This window comes from Carcharodon carcharias, chromosome 7 (assembly GCF_017639515.1).
Source record: "Carcharodon carcharias isolate sCarCar2 chromosome 7, sCarCar2.pri, whole genome shotgun sequence".
NCBI classification, from domain to species: Eukaryota; Metazoa; Chordata; class Chondrichthyes; order Lamniformes; family Lamnidae; genus Carcharodon; species Carcharodon carcharias.
The window spans coordinates 40,400,259-40,420,114 of NC_054473.1; the positions used below are offsets into that span (position 1 = coordinate 40,400,259).

General features: G+C 43.2%; 1 protein-coding gene across 1 annotated transcript in view; it reads right to left on the reverse strand.

The window, feature by feature from the left end:
- The window catches only part of dnah12 (dynein, axonemal, heavy chain 12), a 357,153-nt gene that overhangs the window by 92,909 nt on the left and 244,388 nt on the right, over positions 1-19,856 (reverse strand). The window contains exons 46-48 of the mRNA XM_041191445.1: positions 9,321-9,454; positions 6,081-6,243; positions 4,037-4,117 (exon numbers count right to left, since the gene is read on the reverse strand). Coding sequence (XP_041047379.1) covers positions 4,037-4,117; positions 6,081-6,243; positions 9,321-9,454 — 378 coding nt within the window. The remainder of the gene's footprint in view (positions 1-4,036; positions 4,118-6,080; positions 6,244-9,320; positions 9,455-19,856) is intronic.

Here is a 19,856-nt window from a genome sequence, read left to right on the forward strand (position 1 = left end):
GAAGTATTTTGTGGAGGTGAGAACAGGTAGGGGTGAAGTGACTTTATTTGGTGTATCAACTATCATGAAAAAAATTGAGATATAAATAATGTCTTCCTTTCTTTATCTGCTGCCTGTCTTGATCCATGTTCTTTCCTTACTGTGCACCCACTTCATTTTGTGGAGATTGAGACTTTCTGTCTCTTTTATCATCATTGCATTTTGGAGGTACTATTATAGGTACTATGTAGGACTTGACCTTATCCAGGCACTTAAAATGAGATTTCAAAATGCCTATGTATTCTGCTTAAGAGACTTCTGTAGTTACATGGATCTAATTATAATTTGTTGTCCCCTCTAATGCGGAAGCCTCATTGGCATAGTTCATAACTGCAGGAATACCATGATCATTAAACAGCTATCTGTATATATGAGACAATATTATGAGGGCTGGAACTTTATTTGTTGATGGGAAGTGGGCATCACTGGCATGGCCAGCATTTAAAGTCCATCCCCAATTATCCTTGAGAAGATGATGGTGAGCCGCCCTCTTGAACTGCTGCAATCCTTGCTCTCATGAAGCTATTAATGTATATATTATTGGAAAATATTTTTCTTTTAAAATAGAGGTTTAGCTTGTGGGTGTGCCTTAATTGGATTAAAGCCAGCTAGTCTGGGTGCTTTGATGTGTACTAATTTTGAGATGTAAGAGAGGCAGAGTGCTTTAGCATTTTTTTGAATAGAGAATTCAAGAAGTGGGGTGAAATTTGGCACCTAGCTAACAGAGACCAAGCAATATGTTTATATTACTAATAAAATTGGTACTATGAAAAAGATTTTATTGTTAGAAGAGGTGGAGTTCAAAGGGGCCGGTGATACAATGAGAACTGACATTCAATGAGATGTGCTAGGTATATCAGAGGGCATTTGTGTGTGCAGGGCAGAGGCAATGTAAGATCAAAGTAACTGCAAACCTACAGCTGTCTCCACAGGAACCAAAATGAGATGAACCTCATTTTGAATCTGTAAGGTGAAAATACTTTGCCTGGTGTCTGCTGAAAGTCTATGGGTTGCTGTTGCCTTAATAGAGATGATTGGGAATTTGTTAAAAGTTATGATAGTAGTAATTTGTAGCCTTGTGTATATGTTTAACTTGTGTAAATTAATAAATGTCTCATGTATTTTGATATAAAACCTCTCGAGGACTGGTGATCTGATTCCTGAATTTAGAACTGCAACTCAAACATACAAAAATGAAAATATAAGTTATGACAGTTGATTAAAGTTTCCCTCTTGGATTTTAAATAACTCAGCTTTACCAACTGCTGGATCAGAACATTTGCAGTGTGGGTACACCCACAGTGCTGTTAGGGAGGGACTTTTGTGATTTTGACCCAGCGACAGTGCAGGAAAGGCAATATATTTCCAAATCATTATGGTGTGCAACTTGGAGGGGAACTTGGAGATGATGGTGTTCACCTGCACTTGCTGCACTTCTTTTAGGTGGCAGAGGTCATGGGTTTGCAAGGCATTGTTGAAGGAGCATAACTGAGATCCTGCAGTGCATCTTGTAAATGGTACACACTGTTGCCACTGTGTTTCAATAATGGAGGGGGTGCATGATTAGATGGTGGATGAGTGCTGGATGAGGTGCCAATCAAGTGGGTTGCTTTGCTTTGGACGGTGTTGAGCTGCACTCATCCAGGCAAATGGAGAGTTTCCAACACAATCCTGACCTGTGCCTTTTAGATGAGAAATCAGGAAGTGAGTTATTCACTGCAGACTTCCCAGCCTTGCACCAGCTCTTGTAACTACAACATTTAGATGGCTGGGCCAGTTAAGCTTCTGGCCAATTGTAATCCCCAGGACGTTCAGGATGGAGGATTCAATTTTGGTAATGCCATTGAATTCCAAGGGAAGGTGATCAATTTTCTCTGGTTGGAGATGGTCATTGCCTGGTACTTGTGCAAAGTGCAAATGTTACTTGTCACTTAGCAGCCCAAACTTGAACATTGTCCATATCTTGCTGTATGGGGGCACAGGCTGCTTCATTATCTGAGGAGTTAGGAATGGAATTGAATACTGTATAATCATCAGCAAATATCCCAATTAATTGAGGGAAGGTTATTGATGAAACAGCTGGAGATAGGACATCGCCCTGAGAAACTCCTGTTGCAAAGTCCTGGGGCTGAGATGATTGGCCGACAACTACCTCAATCATCTTTCTTCCTGCTTGGTATGACTCCAGCCAGTGAAGAGTTTGTTTTTCTTACAGCAGAGGTGGTTAAGATCTGATAGGTGTTTTCAAAATCATGAACAGCAAATAAGGAGAAGATAGATCAGTGGCAGAGGCTTTGGTACCCAGAGGGCACAGATTTATGGTATTTAGAAAAAGAGCCAAAATGACATGAGAAAACATCTTATTGATATAGCAAGTTGAAATGATCTGGAATAAGACTTCTTGAAAGGATAGTGGAAGCAAATTCAATAGCAATTTTCAAAAGGGAATCAGATAAATAATTGAACTCAAAACATTTGCAGGCTTTGGGAAAAGAACAGGGGAGTCAACACAGGTAAATGGCTAAAATAAAAGCAAAATACTGCAGATGCTGGAAATCTGAATTAAAAGCAGGAAAACTGGAAAAACTCAGTCGGTCTGGCAGCATCTGTGAAGGGAAAAACAGAGTTAATGTTTCAAGTCTGAAGAGTCATACAGACTTGAAACATTAACCTAGTTTCTCTCTCCACAGATGCTACAACACCTGCTGGGTTTTTCCAGCATTTTCTGTTTTTATTACAGGTAAATGGCCTTCTTCGGTGTTGTATCATTCTTGATTTTATGATTCTACAATCTGAGGCAATAACATTCAGAGAAGTTTACATATAATCTCCTTGGCCTGTAAATTTTGTTCAGTCCATTTGTATGTTTAGGAAAAATTGGGGAATCCATTCCTGAATTTGGAGTTTTACTTGCTACTTATCTGACAAAAAGCAGCAACAAAAATCTGGATAGATGCTCTAAATTGCTAAATAGGTCTCTATGCAGGCCAAGTAACACCAGCCTTCAGTAGCCTTTGAAGTGTCCTCCTCCAAGCAGTATCTATCTGAGAGATATTTTGCTGGCACTCCTTTTGCCATTTATATTGTGGCAGTTTAATTTAGAGGCATGCTCAGGGAAATGAGCCAATGGAGTTAAACACACCATGGGCAGAATTTTCCCGTCGGCGAGCTGGGGGCGGGGCCCACTCATCGACGCAAAAATGATGCGGGACGATGTCAGGGGAAACCCCCGACATCATCCCGCCCCATTTAAATATTCAGGAAGGCGGTTGGACAGCGAAATCAGCTGTCCGCCAGCCAACCTGTCAATGGCCAATTGAGGCCATTGACAGGGTAGTTAAACCAATTAAGGTTGGCAGGCAGGCCAGGAGCTCCAGCAGGCTTCTGAAAAAACATGAAACCTCATCCACTGGCGGGTTGAGGTTTCATGTCTGTTTTAAAAAAGTTTAATAAAGTTTCTGTGCTTTTTATTAACATGTTCCATCTCGTGTGACATTGTCACACGAGGGGGACATGTTAATAATTTTTTTATTTTTCAATTTTTGAAGTTTATAAATCTTTCACCGATCTCCCTGAGACAGCACTTAGTCTCAGGGGGATGTGCACATGCGCGAAAAAGCGCACTCTGACAGTTCCCTCCCCCACCCGCTTGTGCCCCTTAATTGGCCCGCCCACTTAAAATGGCGACGTTGCCCGTTTCGGTGGCGGTGAACAGATGCCCGCCTGCTGCCGAGCCGGTGGGGCCCGCCTGCCCATCAAGGGCAAAATTCTGCCCCATCTTGATTTCATTTAGATGTAGTTCCCACCAAGCTTTTTAAAGGCATGGTCAATTTTTTGGCAGGAAAATTCTGATGCAATGCTTGGCTCACTGTTTTGAGGCAGTAGACATTTCCACTCTAGTTTCCTACATTAACAGTTTTTAAGTTCCCCTTAAAACATTGCTAACTCAGAGGAAAATCCAGCCCCTGGTGTAAACTGATTTTCATTTTGGAATTACCTTCATCATATGTGCATTTTCGACTTTGGCTATTTCCAGTTTTGGTTGGAGTTCCATCAGTTCAAACTTCATCTCACCCACCTACAAAAACATAGCACTGAATTCTCATTTTATTTTAATTAGACAACCAGTAGTATTACTGTTTTACAGTAATGAGTTTTACATTACAAAATAAAGTTTTCTCTACATTTATTTCAAAGGAAGTAAAAGTCTCTATGTATATAATAATAAAAGCAGTGAATATTTCATTTAACAGGGTCCTCTGATGGCTCAATGATAAATGCATCCCACTTTTTGGTATAGCGCATGGCAATACAGAAGCTGTCAGGTTCAATTTCTAATCCGTGCTGAGTTAAGTGGTCTCAATCAGGGCAGCTGTGGGTGCTACATAGCTTCTGGGGTATTGGGTTAAGGGGAGGAGACAATAGCCATCCAAGTCTTCTACTCCAAGTTGCTTTCCACTGATTTTGCAAGGATCATCTGTGATATTGTCAGCAATTGAAAAACCTACCTACCATTGCTCACTATCTAGGCTCATACACAGTGAATACCATTTGGGTGAGATACTGGAATGTTGTTAGTGCCTATGGAACCATACTCCACCACGGGTCATGCTTTAGGAAAGGGAGAGGCTAGCTCTGTTTTCATCTATACAAATGTTAATGTTTTAATCATTTATGATCTTAGAAACCTATTGAAATTAATAAATGTGAAAAGCTTTCTCGTAAAAATGGTTTGGGGAGAGTTTGTAAAGTTGAGCTGATACAGTATGGCTGAGAAGCCAGCAGACACATTTAAAACTTGAGCAGTAGTAAACATCCCTATTTTAGCTGATGTCAAACCACATTTTTCAAAGTTAATTTCCATATAACAGCATACATTAAGCGTGAATCTGTGTTAGGGTATATTCAGTAGAAGTATAGACAAAATTATGGGCAGTTATAGACTAGTGATAAGCTCACAGTAGTATCTGCCACATGACAGAAGCCAATTCCAAAATATCTTGCACTTACCTGAACACTCTTCAGTTAAAGGGAAACATTTATGAGAGTTTTCAATCATGAAATTCTGAACGATGGGCTAACACCTAGGGCAGGATTTTCCACACCTGCCTGCCACCGGAATCGTCCGGTCCCAGCGCAAGTCAATGGACTTCTGGCAGGGATGTCTCCTTGCCTGCGGCAGGTCCCACCCGCAATGGGGCTGTAAAATCCCGGCCCTACTCTATTTCTTTAGAAAAACTTCCATTTGTGTAGTGTCTTTTACAACCATCCTATAACCCAAAGCGCTTTGCAGCCAATGAAATACTTTTGAAGTGTAACCATTATTGTACTGCGGCAGCCAATTTGCATACAACAAACTCCCACAAACAGTGATGTGTTGACCAGCCAATCTGCTTTTAGTGATGTTTATTGAAGGATAAATATTAACCAGGACAGCAGGGAGAATGGCCCTGCTCTTCTTCAAATTAGTTATGTGGGATCTTTTCTGTTCATCTGAGAGGGCAGATGATTTAATGTCTTATCCGAAAGATAGCCCTTACGACAGTGCAGCACTTCCTCAATACTGCATTGTCGTCTTTCATTTGGGCTCAAGTCCTGGAGTGGGAGTTGGACCCACAACCTACTGACTCAGAAGCAAGAGTACTACCAACTGAGCCATGGCTGGCACCTAGACTTGTAAGTAGATTGGGCTTTTACCCTTGTTCCCAACTAATTGCCTTATTAAAACTTATAGGGCAGAATTTTACGGCAGTGGAATTTTGTGTTCCCGCTGAAGTCAATGGGGTTTATAATGGCTCGCTGCATTTTACGGACCCATCCCTGCCGAAATGGGGCCGTAAAATTCTGCCCATAATTAATCATGTATGGGTACTACTCATTTACAGAAGCCTCTTAGTCTCAGCATGATATTTAGTGAAACTGGTACTTTTGTGACGGTGAAGGCGATACTAAACTACAGATTAATTTTAAAACTAAATGAAAAATGAGAGAATTTGAAATGTGAGATTTTACAAGTATTTATTTATTGTTTGTTCACTTACCTGTGACTCAGCAAATGCCAGTTTATCTAAACCATTTGTGTATCTTTTTTTAGCTTTTATCACTGTATCACGTTTCTGTGTTAAGAGCTGACGGAAAGCAGCAATAAGTTCCAGGTAGGATGTGGGAGTGACATAATTATGGCGGTTTAGCTCGTGAAGAAACCTAAAACAAATAAATATTGTGAGACTTCACATTGCTGGCAAATTCTTAAAAGAAAATTCACCAAATGATGGGCTGCATGTCACAAGGCAATGGTCCCGACCCCCTGCCCCCCAAGCTAAAAAGTCAGAGGGAGCCTGCCCACACTGAGGCAGCGTTAATTGCTTCAAGGCAAGACTGCTGCCCCTATCTCAGGAGGACAACCCGCCTTAGAGTTGCCGGCCAGAATCAATGTAATCCCAGCAGTGCCCAGGAGGGAGTGGTGGCCGCTGTCCCCAAAGGTACAGCTAGTCCCCAAAAAAGAAGAGCCTATGTAGCCCAGACTGACAGCTAAGTCTGGGCTATTGCTGGGGCCAGACTGGCAAGTTCCAACAAGGTTGTGAGGCAGATGGGGGTTGGATAGAGAGGCCTGGGGTTAGGGGTGGTTGCAGAACTAGGACCTTGTGGGAGGGCTTCTTCCAATGGGTCTGGGATCCTACAAAGGAGGTTCACCGCCCTCTGCCCAACAACTGCCTGTGCTCCTGCCATGATTAAAATAGTGGTAGGGCCAGGATGAGGCCCTTAAGTGGCCATTAATTGGCCAATTAAGGACCTAAAAAGGCCCATGTGTGGGCCAGCTACCTGATGCCCCCACCGCACCACCTGTAAAATTTGTGACGGGGTGGGGGATTAGGTGGCAGGCAGGCCATGTGCTGCATTTTATAAGCCCCCTCCTTCAAACTAAGGAGTTGCCTGGATCTTCTAGAAAGTCTCAAAACTGTGGTCCAAGATATGCAAAGTGTAATTTGCGTTGGTAAGAACCCCAGTATATTGTGATTCACACTTTGACAATTGGGTTCTGCTCCCAGTCATTACATTTTTAAAGCAACCTTTCCCATAACATTAAAACTTGTAAAGTTTTAAACCAATCTTCACACCATACTGGAGTTATACTCAAGGCAAAGTGTCCTCCTCAAGGGAGATGCATTCTGCTGTATTCCAGACTTGGGTTAGGTTTGACATTACAATTTGGGCTTTATAAAGCTTGATTTTAACTCCCAGTGAGTTTGGTGGACAAAATGCATTTGTAACCCCAAGTTTAAGACCTGGGGAAATTTAACTCCTGGGGATATTTACATGTTGACAACACACTTAGCTGCCTGACAGGAATAAGAAGACAAGAATACAAGAGATAGGAGAGTACAGACCATCAAACCTGCTCTGCCATTCAATACAATCATGGCTGATCTTGGGCTTCAACTCCACTTCCCAGTCTTCTTCCCATATCCCTTGATTCCCTGAGAGACCAAAAACGTGTATACACTAGCCTTTGATGTATTGAATGATGGAGCATCTACAACCCCCCGAGGCAGAGAATTCCAAAGATCCCTCGAGTGAAGAAATTTCTCCTTATCTCAATCATAAATGATCAACCCTTTATCCTGAGACTGTGCCCCCGTACTCCAGATCCATAACCAGTGGAAACAGCCTCTCAGTGTCTACCCAAGTCCCTTCAGAATCTTGTATGTTTCGATGAGATCACCTCTCATTCTTCTAAACTCCAGAGAATATAGGCCCATATTATTCAACCTCTCATCATAGGATGGCACTTTCATCCCAGAGACCAATCTTGTGAACCTTCGCTATACTGCCTCAAATGCAAGTATATCCTTCCTCAAATATGGACCCCAAAACTGCACACACTATTTCAGGTGTGGTCTCACCAGAGCCCTTTAAAATTGCAGCAATACTTCTTTAATGGCCAATTAATTAATAGCCACTTAAGGGTCTCAACTCATCCCAGCCACTATTTTACTGGCAGCAGGGGGAGGCCCATGCCAAGCAAATAGCCCAACAGCTTTTGCTATGCACAGGCTGGTGTCAGGCAAGAGGGGGGTGACCTCTGGGGTGTCCCCTGTGCTATCAGAGACAATCCCCAAGGTCATTTCCAGCCCCCCCCCACCCCATCCTTTAACATGCCCTCTCTCCTTGGCCTTTCAAACTGTTTTCCTTGGAGAAGAGAAGGCTGACAGGAGATTCAATAGAGGTATACAAAATAATGAGAGGTCTGGACAGGGTAGGTAGGGAAAAACTGTTCTCATTGGTAGAAGGATCGAGAAAAAGAGGGCACAGATTTAAGATAATTGGAAAAAGAAACAATGGAGACGTCAGGAAAAATTTTTTCATGCAATGTGGTTGGGAACTGAAATGCACTCCTCAGAGTGTGGTGAAGGCAGGTTCAATCAAGGCATTTAGGAATGAATTGGATTATTATCTTCAAAGAATGAATGTGCAGGGCTACAGAGAGAAGGCAGGGGAGTGGCTCGAGGTAAATTGCTCCATTTGTGTTGTAACCATTTTGTGATTCTGAATAGGGGATGGAAGTGTCACCTTGCAGCAATTAACAATGCTTCTAGCGAGACAGCCGGCAGCATCGTCAGTGGACACTCCCCTGACTTTTTAATGGCGGGTGCAGGAACCATGGCATCCTGTAAAATCCAGCCCGTGAGTCTAATTCCAATTCCTGCAGCTTTGTGCCCTGTGGCATCAGAATTTTGCTGTCAGCCATGAAATATGTGGTCATCTCTGTGGATACACCGACTAGGACCTTTGCACAGGAGTCTGTGAATCTCTCGGCGCCACAATCTCAGCTGTTAAGATTGGTGGACTATTTGGGTAGGGGCTTCAACTAGTCTTAGACTTCCTACAATCTGTTTTCCTGCAGATCAGTGAGAGCGGCAGTGGCTCAACAGGGTTGGCACATGTTGCAATCCCTTGCAATGACAGTATGTCGGCTCCTCACGTCCCCTCAAATGGTTGCAATTGGGCATCTGGGCTGCCTTCATGTTAAAAAAAACACTGGTTGAATCAAGAGCTAGAGGTAAAATTTTATTTTATGACTAATTGGGTGTTACTGTCCTATTTCTACCTGGCCAGTTAAAATCTATCCAATTTTTTCTGGAAACCAAAAGCTTTCAACTCACTGGAACTCATTGTATTAGAAAAACAAATACACAAAGTTTCTAAAGGTATGTAGAATTTTGTGAACAGATTCCAGATGAACAGGATATTAAAATTGTAACCCAATATTGCAGACTCACTTTGTTGATAGTTCAATAACAGATGTGTGGAAGAATTTACAAATAGGAACAACTTCTTTACGTTCAAAATATGTCAGTTCCAGGGTTTCTAGAAAGGTGTTTGCAACTCGTTCAAGTGCATCTTCAGGCCATGGCTGCCAAAGAAAATAAAATACTTTAGTAAGAAATAATTCTTATTTGTCTTTACCAGAAAAGCAATGTTGTGACAATAGGAAATGAATAAAATTACTAGATTTTGAAGTATATAATGAACATAAAAATTTGGCCTAAGGCTTCTGATATACCTCCAAAGCTTATAGGTTTATGAAGTCTTCGCTGTGTTGCAATATTGTAAAATCCCATCCCATTAACTTTAAAATATGTCAGAATTTGCATTTTAGTCTTACTACAGCACAAGACTGGAGTTGTGCTGTTTACTCCACTAAAGAAAATCACATTTAACTGGTTTTCATTAGGTTTTATGCCAAACCATCATTATACCCAAACAGTCTAAAGTCTAGAGGAGGGTTAAATAGGAGCAACAGAATCATCACCAACAGTTGGCACCCAAAGAAATGGGGGCAGAGGTTATGGCCTGAAATTGCTGAAGTCCCATGTTGAGTCTCAAAACTGTAACATGACTAATTGAATGATGGGGTGTTATTTCTCGAGCATACGCTGAGCTATATTAGAACATGTAAGAGTCTAAGGACAGTGAGGTCAGAGTGCAAATGGGGTGTGAAGTGGAATTTTGGAGTCACTGCAAAGTATTCCCCTCTGCATTTGGTCTCTCCACTGTAAATACTGCAAGCAGTAAATACAGTATACTAAAATGAAAGTAGTACATGTGAACTGCTGTTTCGCCTGGAAGGAGTGTTTGGGGCCCTGGATAGTGGGAAGGGAGGAAGTAAAAGGGCAGATGTTGCATCTCCTGCACTTGCATAGGCAAGTGCTGTGGGAAGGGGAGGAGAGATCGAGGAGAGGACAAGGATGTCATGGAAGCGTCAGTCCCTTTGGCATGTTGAAAGGGAAGAAGTGGAGAAGATGTAATTGGTGGTGGCATCATGATGAGTGTGTTAGAAATGGTGGAGAATGATCCTTTAAATGTGCAGGTTGGTGGGTTGGAAGGTAATGTCAAGGGGGACCCTATCGATGCTCTGGGAAGGGGTGGGGGAAAGAGGTGACAGCAGAATGATGGGAAATGGAGCATACAGGGGGAAGCCCTTGTTAATCATGATATAGAGGAATCCTAGCATCCCTAATTGCCTTTGAACTGAGTGGCTTGCTAGGCCATTTCAGAGGGCAGTTAAGAGTCAACCACATCACTGTGCACCTCAAGTTACATGTAGGCAGACCAGGTAAGGATGGGTTTTTACAACATTTGATGATAGTTTCATGGCTACTGAGGTTAGCTTTATAACTCCATATTATTAATTTAATTTTAAATTCTACCAGCTGCTGAAGTGGGATTTGAACCTGTGATTCCAAAGCATTAGCTTGGACCCCTTGATTACTCGTCCAATGACAGTAACACTGCTCCGCCATATAAGTATTGACAAAGCCAGCATGATAACTCCCCTGCTCTTCTCCATAATGCTGCCATTGAATCTTTCACCTGAGGGAGTAGACAGGGCCTGGGTTTAACAGCTGACCTGAAAGACAGCACTCCCAACAGTGCAGTGCTCCTTTAGAACTGTACTGGAATGTTAGCATAGGTTTTAGTGGTCAAGTCTCTGAAGTGGGACTTGTACACATGGCCTTCAGACTCTGAGGCAAGCATGCTACCAACTGAGCCACAGCTGACACACTTAAGTGTGAAGTCAAAGGAGAAGTTGCTCAATGTGAGAAGAGGTTCAGCCAGAAGGAATAGGATGTTGGTGATAGAGGGAGTGGATGGATCAAGGCCATCTGGTGAAGGACTATATAGCAGGATTGGACAACTATGGTGGAAAGGAGATATTTAGGGCCAGGAAAACCATTGAATGGCATAGGGTGTCAGAAGACTCTCTGATGTAGCTGGGAAGAGACTGGACATGGGCAGAAAAAGTAGAGCCAAGATAAGCAGAAATCAGTTGAGTGGGGCAGGAATACCTGAAATGTTGGGTCTACCTGAACAGTCCTATTTTTGGATCTTAGAGAGGGGATAGAAGAGGCAGTGGAGAGTTAGGGGATTGAGGTCTGAGGCCATGGAAGGAAGATCCCCAGAGGAGATGAGGTCAGTGACAGTCTTGGAAATGATGACTTGATGTTAAGTGGTGGGGTACAGTCCGTGGAAGAGGTATCAGAGATCTCACATTCAACTTTCGCTCAGTAGAGGAAGCTTCACCAAACAATAACAGTTCCATCCTTGATAGCAGATTTAATGACAACATTAGGGTTGGACCAAATGTTGTAAGTTCAGTGAGAGGTAGGCTAGAGTGAGGGGAGCAGAGAAGTTAAGACAGCTGATAGCACATTAGCAGTGCTCAATTAAAAGATCTAGAAAGGGTAAGAGGCCAGTTAAGAGGGGTCCAGGTGGAACAAGAATTCTTAAAACAGATAAAAGAATCCACTGTGTCAAGTAAGGTTTCTAGCTAAAGAAGTGGGCATTGAAGCGATGGTGATGGAAGAAGAGCTCATTGAGGTAAGATAATGAAGCTAAGGCTTTCGCTAAGGACTGATTGCTTGAGGTCAGAGAAGGGAAAGGTCAGAATAGATAGTGGAGACACAGTAAGGGATGAAATTGGAAGGAAGGATGGGTCAGAGGAAAGTGAAGGGGGAGAAGGATTTAGAGAGGTGTTAATATGTAACCATTGTTAAAGCTTGTGAACCTTGAGACTTGAGTCTCAGCTTCATCCTTCTGTGTCCCCAGCTCAATCAATTTTGAGCTCTGCATAATGCTCTTCTTCTGTCACCTTCATCTCTGTGCCCACTTCTTTGTTCAAGAGTCTTCCCCCAACAAAACAGATCCTTTCTCCCATCTTCAGAATTCTTGTTTTACTGGACTACACCCTGACACTCAGGATTCACCCTCGACATCCATACATTACATGTCACTCACACATACCTTCAAATCATACCAGGCATTCACATCTCTCATCCAAACATACTGACAGTTGATGACATTCTGCCCTCTCGCTTGCGGGAGAAAATAGCACAGAACAGATGGGAAAGCCAGAGGATTGAGGGGGATGTCAGGATAGATACAACTCCCATTATCCTGAAGGAGATGATCCACTGGATCATCGGTAATAATGCAATACAGCCAGTCACATACAATACAGCGGAGGCCTCCCTGGATGGCAGTAAATTTCTGCACCTTCTCTATTAATGCCTCACCCTCATCCTCAAAAGCGCCATGAACTAGAAATTGCTGAAGTGCCCATAGACATCCTGATTTCCTCACCATACCCCTTTCCCTATCTACTCCCTCTCCTTATGCTTTTGTGTTGTCAGATAGCCAGGAACTGCTGGCAGTTCAGTTCGGAGTAAGTGCAAGCACAATGAGAGGGAGATAGCTTTAAAGAAGAACTACCATCACTCAACCTAACACCTGCAGCCACCAGTTCAGATACTGTCACTGCATGTACATTAGAGGCTAGTTTAGAGTTGGGATCTGCACATGGTGAGTAAGCGGGCATGGGTGGGCTGTAGATAGGACACGGAGGGTATATCAGCTCTTGTGCAAGCTTGCTAGAGAATGAGGCGTCACATCAGTTCTACTGTAGGAGACTCAGATGAGAATCCTATTGGAGTGGACTACAGCCAGATAAAAACTAATGAACATGCACAATGAGATTCTTGTTGCATTGGCAGTTTTGCCGGATTGCTTCCAGTTACTGTCTAGAAGCATGTACGAGCCCGGTTCTTCTGTGGCACAAGGCTTCGCGAAGAGATCGGAGCCCATCCTATTCACCATGAAAGTAGGGAAGTGGTATTGAGCAAACTGATGGAACTGTGGGCTGACAAGTTTTCGGGTTCTGATGGACTTCATCCTAGGGTCTTAAAAGAAGTAAAAGAAGTAGATGCATTGGTGTTAATTTTCCAAAATTTGCTAGTTTCTGGAAACATTCCATCAGACTGGAAAGTGGCAAATATAGCCTCTCTATTCAAAAAGGGAGGGAAACAGAAAACAGGAAACTACAGGCCAGTTAGCTTGATGTCTGTCGTGGGGATGGTGTTAAAATCAGTCATTAAAGAGGTTATATCTGGGTACTTAGAGAAACTTAAAGTAATCGGGAAGAATCAACATGGTTTTGCGAAAGGGAAATCATGTTTAACTAATTTATTGGAGATCTTTGAAGGAGTAACATACGCTGCAGATAAGGAGAGCCTGTAGATGTGTGGTACTTGGATTTCCAGAAGGCATTTGATAAGGTGACACATCAAAGGTTATTGCAGAAAATAAAAGCTCATGGTGTAGGGGGTGACATATTAGCATGGATTGAAGATTGGCTGGCTGACACAAAACAGAGATTATGCATAAATGGATTATTTTCTGATTGGCAGGAGTCCCACAGGGGTCTGTGCTGGGGCCTCAACTTTTTACAATTTACATTAATGATTTAGGTGAGGGGAGTGAAGGCATGGTAGCTAAATTGGCAGATGATACAAAGATAAGTAGGAAAATATGTTGTGATGAGGACATAAGAAGGTTGCAGACGGATATAGAGAGGTTGAGCGTGTGGGCAAAAATCTGGGAGATGGACCATAATGTGGGAAAACATGAAGCTGTTCACTTTGGCAGGAAGAATAAAAAAGCAGAGTATTACTTAAACAGAGACCAGCTGCAGAATTCCAAGGTGCAGAGGTATTTAGATGTTCTAATGCATAAGTCACAAAAAGTTAGTATGCAAGTAGAGCATGTAATCAAGACGGCTAATGGAATGCTATCCTTTATTATGAGAGCAATTGAACATAAAAGTAAACATGTTATGCTTCAGTTATACAGGGCATTGGTGAGACCATCTCAAATATTGTGTGCAGTTTTGGTCTCCTTATTTAAGAAAGAATGTAAATGAATTGGAGGCAGTTCAGCGGAGGTTTACTAGATTGATACCTGGAATGAGCAGGTTGTCTTATGAGGAAAGGCTGGACAGACTGGGCTTGTTTCCACTGGAGTTTAGAAGAGTGAGGGGTGACATGATTGAAGTATATAAAATCCTGAACAATATTGACAAGGTGGATGTGGAAATGATGCAAGTCCAGAACAAGGGGGCACTGTTTTAAAATTAGGTGTTGCCCTTTTAGGGCAGAGATGAGGAGAATGTTTTGCTCTCAGCAGGTTTTGCGACTTTGGAACTCTCTGCCTCAGAAGGTGGTGGGGGCGATCATTAGATATTTTTAAGGTAGAGGTAGATAAAGTCTTATTAGGCAATGGAATCAATGGTTATCTAGGATAGATAGGAATGTGAAACGCAATCAGATCAGCCATGATCTTATCGAATGGCTCAAGGGACCAAATGGCCTACTTCTGTTCTTATTTTGTATGTTTGTACGGTGGGCAACTCCATGGCAGCATTGTCAGACTGCCACATGATGGAGTGTCTGCTGACTGTTGTCTCAGCTACCACTGCAGTACAGGTGGAGTCCTATTGATGTCTCAGTGCTGCAGTGGAATATCAGAGCGAGTTCATGAGTTCCCTGGCTCCTGGTATGCAGGCTCTGGCTGCTGTCAACCAGGCTATGATTGCTCTATTCAGGCACAGACAGCTGCCATTCTGCATCCATATCTCAATCCTTGACTAGACGCACAGGCTGTTACGACAGTCCAGCAATCCGAACTCCAGCAGGTGATGAGTACTGAGGTACTGTCCTGTGAGTGTTGCATTAGCACCATGCAGCATGAACTTGCTGTCCTTCCACCACTGCTACTCTGCATGCCCTTCCTGTTGTCTCTCAGTTGATCAGCCAGCCAGTCTGCTGTCACCCATATTGAGGAGATGTAGTCTGAAGAGTGGCCCTTGAGCCCAGAGATACTCAAAGGAATCTTCCATGGCCATCTCCAGTCTCCATCACTGAAAGTCAACAGTCATGCTGCAATCACTAGGGAAGGACTGTGTAGGAACACTAGGCAAGGAAAAACAGGCACTAAGGGAATGCACCATGATGGTTAGTAATTCTAGCTCTTCCAAGAGGACTTTTCCACAGGGAGTCTGAACTAGACTTATAAGAAGAAGATGGTGGGTCCATTTTGGGGTGGGAAAATTCCTTTCAATTGAAGCACAGCCTCACTATGTGCTCTCTCTTGTCCCATCCATTTCACCTATGTTGCGACCAAGATCGGAGGAGTGCATGTATGATCTATCCCCGTTACTCCACAGGCTGTACCAATAATTTAAAAGTTTAATTTTCTCACCAAAATAGCTAATTGTCTATTTACCCTACTGATGCCCAGAATAAAAGAGTCTTTAACCAGGTTTCTTTCAATAAACTTAGAACAATTGTTTTTTATAAAATGAAACTTCTTTTTGACAAGTTGCAAGTACTGTTTAACACACAATTGTAATCAAGAAGTATAACTATCTCTTCCTAAAGAATTCCCCCCAGCACACAAACTGACACGCACACAGACAAATTGATAGGGCAGAATTTTGCCCTTGGTGGGCATGCGGGCCCCACCGGCTCTGCGGCTGGCGGACAGCCGACCCCCACCACCGAAACAGGGCCCGCTACCATTTTGAGTGGGTGGGCCAATTAAGGCCTGCCCAGCGGCCTGCCCAACAGAAAGCGCTATGCGCTTCCTGTGCAGTGGGGGGAGAGAATCCCCAGCTGTCAAAGTGCGCTCTTTCGCACATGCGCGCGAGAGAGCACACTGCTCCCTGAGACAAAGTGCTGTCTCAGGGAGATTAGTGACAATGTACAAAAGTTAAAAAGTAGAGAAATAAAAATATTATTAACATGTCCCCCTCATGTGACAATGTCACATGAGATGGGACATGTTAATAAATATCACATTACATTTATTAAAGTTTTTAAAAAGGAACATGAAACGTCATCCCGCCAGTGGATGAGGTTTCATGTATTATCAGAAGCCCACTGGGGCTCCTGGCCTGCCTGCCAGCCTTAAGATTGGATGGGCAGGGCTTTAATTACTTTAATTACCCTGTCAATGGCCTCAATTGGCCATTGCCAGGTCGGTGGGCGGACAGCCTTCCTGAAAATTTGAAGGGACCGGGATGACGTCGGGGGTTCCTCCCGACGTCATCCTGCGTCATTTTCCCGTCGGCGAATGGGAAAATTCTGGCCATAGAGTCTCTCTGCAGTGATGGGCTTTAAAAGGATGGACATTATAAAATAAAAGATAAAGTTTGCAGTGTCTTAACACGGTTTACCTGGAGTTCCCCCAGGTGAAGACAGGCCGCTGGTCCTGGTGGGCGTCCAAAAGCTCTCACTGACTTGTATCAGCTTTGCAGGTCCAAATGTAGACCAGTTACACTCAGATATGGATTCCCTGGCTACAGGTTGATAGCCACACACAATTTTAGGCAAGGTAGAGACACAGACAGTTAGGGTAGCCTTTCTTCCCAGCTTGTTCCCTAACAAGACTGCCTTCAAAACCAGCAAGTTCACAACTTCTCTCCCATGTGATCCCACGCAAGTTACCAACCTTTGCCTTTTCAGTTTTTTCCCCCATCAACGAAAGTGATTGCTGTCCAAAACAAACAAGATCTTCCTCAAGTACCATAAAGGTTAGGTGATATCTTGGAAGAGGCCTGCTTGTTGACAGTTCCAAGGTGAACTTATGACCTTTTCTTAAAACTCTCAGGTTAGTATTGAAATGGATAGATAATTCCATGTCCTTCCATTTTGTAAAAGAAAAATTCAGTCTTGAGAGAAAAGATACTAACACCTAATATATGTAGTTTTCTCCATTCCTTGTTCTGTTCTGTCTTCCAAGGTGGCCTCTGGATTCCAGGAAGTGGTGGTTAGACCTCATAATTGTGAGCTTGTGACAGATGCAGCACACTACCACAAACACAGAGACTCTCAGGTATAAACTGCAAAGAACTCCCTCCACACATCACTGCTCCCAGGGAGACCAAGCAGTGAAATCTCTGCTGCCATGCAGACTGACAGCTTTCTCCACAGTGTTACGATGCTCAATGGCTCTCATTAAAGGGCCCCTGACCTCATATGGTGGGATGGCATAAGACGGTCATGAACTATAGGTGGCGGGGTTATCCCTCATCTCTGAACAGCCATCTGGTTGTCTGTAAGGGAGGCTAAAAGATGGTGGGTATTGCAGACTGTTGAAGGGTGAAAGCTTTGTGGGTGCTTCCACAATAGTGGGCATTTAACTAAGATGAATTTTTTGTTGTGGTCACATTTCAACAGCACGCTGACTGAGTGGTAGCCCTTGCGGTATTGCTCCCTGTTGATGAGGAGGGAGCGTCTCCGAGGTGCCAAGTGTGTGCAGTCAATGGAGTCCATTGGGAAGCTGGCTGTCCGAGCGAACCCATGTGCCCTTTCATCCTGGTCATCCCACCTCAGAGAGAAGAGGATAAAGCCCCTCTCCTCATGTAGAACCTTTGTTACCAGATACTTCTGTGGATGGTAAACTGGGCATCATTCCTATGTCAACTGCCTACTGGAAGGACCCGGTTGTGAAGAACAAAAGTGCAATAGTGATCTACATAAGCACTGGGAGGGCTGTGTTCATGCTTGTTTGAAGCTCCAGGTCTTCATGAAGGAGAGAACACAATTTGGTCACCATCTCCTTAATAAAGCGAAGCTTCCCAAAACGCAAATCCTGGTTCACCTCAACCTAGGAGTAGTACTGATGGAAGATCCTTTGCGTGTACAACCTTCCATAGGGCCCTCCTTATCTTCAATTCTCACAGGGGTTCCCCCACTGCCCTTTTCATATTGCAGAGCAAATGGCACTGCAACTGCTTCCCACAAATTTATGCAATGCTATGTAATTCTCTGCCTCTCTGTGATCAGCAGAAACCTTCCTCCAGTAACTCACCACAGTACTTCCACCAGCTCTGCATGAGCACAATTAAGTTAAAAGCTGCAATTTGCTGAGTCCCAGAACAGGCCCATCTTGCTTGTAGTTTCAGGAGTAAATAAGGAAGGCATTTCCTGCATATTTGTTAACCAATTTCAGTATTTGTTGCATCAGCATGTTGACATCTGTGACATCATGATCTTGATCTTCCAACTTCTTCAGTCAGCATACAGCCGTGAGAAGCAGCACCACACAATTGAATTTTGCACCCTAGAAATTTTTATTAGTTAGTTGCTTCAGCACAGCATAGTCTTGCTTGTGATGAAATCCCACCAATCCTAATGCGGTCTTGTTATCTAGTATTTATTAAATAATCTCTTCAACATAAATGCTTCAAGACAACAGGAGATAACTACTCCAGTTCATGTCTTCAATTCATTCCTATATAGTAATTATTCACAAAGGCAGTAATGAGAAGCTTCAGAAACTATGCAGATGACTGTGCCCTAGTTGCCCGCAAGGAAGACATCCAGACTATGGCAAACAAATTCTCATGTGCTGCCAAAAACTTTGGTCTCCGATCAGTGTTTCCAAGGGTATGTTTCAACCAGCACCAGGTACACACTATGAAGTTCCAAACGTAACCAGTCTCAAGGCTGTAGAAAAATTTTCAACTTGGTAGCATGCTGTTTAGGATGTCACTATTGATAAAAATATCCACTCTCACATCCAGAAAGCAAGTTCTGCCTACAGCTGATTCCATGATCAAGTCTGGAAGCAGCATGGCATTAAGCTGCAGACTAAAGTCAAATGCTGTCAGGCCATTGTCCATATCATCCTGTTGTATGGCACAGAATCCTGGGTATTCTATAGATGCCACATCAAAGCTCTGGAATGCTTCCATCAAAGACAGCTGAGGTCCATCATGAGACTTGATAGCAGGACAAGATTACAAATGATGAGGTCCTCCATCATGCTGGGATCAACAGCATGGAAACTACCCTCCAGAAAATTCAAGTTAGATGGGCAGGCCATATCTCCCACATGAATGAATACAGAAGCCTCAAGCAGACCTTCTATGGGGGCTTATCTCCTGGCAAACTACATCAAGATGGTCAGTACAAATGATATAAGGACACCCTAAAGAAGAGCCTTACAAACTTCTGCATTGCGAACCACTTCTCTTGTGAAAACACTGCAGGTGACTGGCCCACATGAAGGCAAGCATTGAAATTTGGTTCAGTATGTTTGGAGGGTCATCAATGCCAAACTCGCAACATGCAATGTGGCCCGAGGAAGGCCAGAGGTGGCACAGCCACAGAAATTACTTGAAGCACTAACAGTAACAACATGAACTGCTAATTCTGTGGATATCCATGTCGATCCAGCATCAGACTCTTCAATCATGAAAGGACGCGCAGAAGATGATGAAATTATTTGCAGCTTGGACCTACTTGAAGAATGAAAAGTCGATTACGATGAGTAATTATTCATATTTATTGCTTTGAAACAGTTCATGTGCAAATATGAAGATTCTGATGACTTGCTTTTCATTGTTGTTTTGACAGGACTTAGCTGGGTTTTTCAAAATATGGTTAAAAACAGCCGTAACTTCTGAGCTCCAG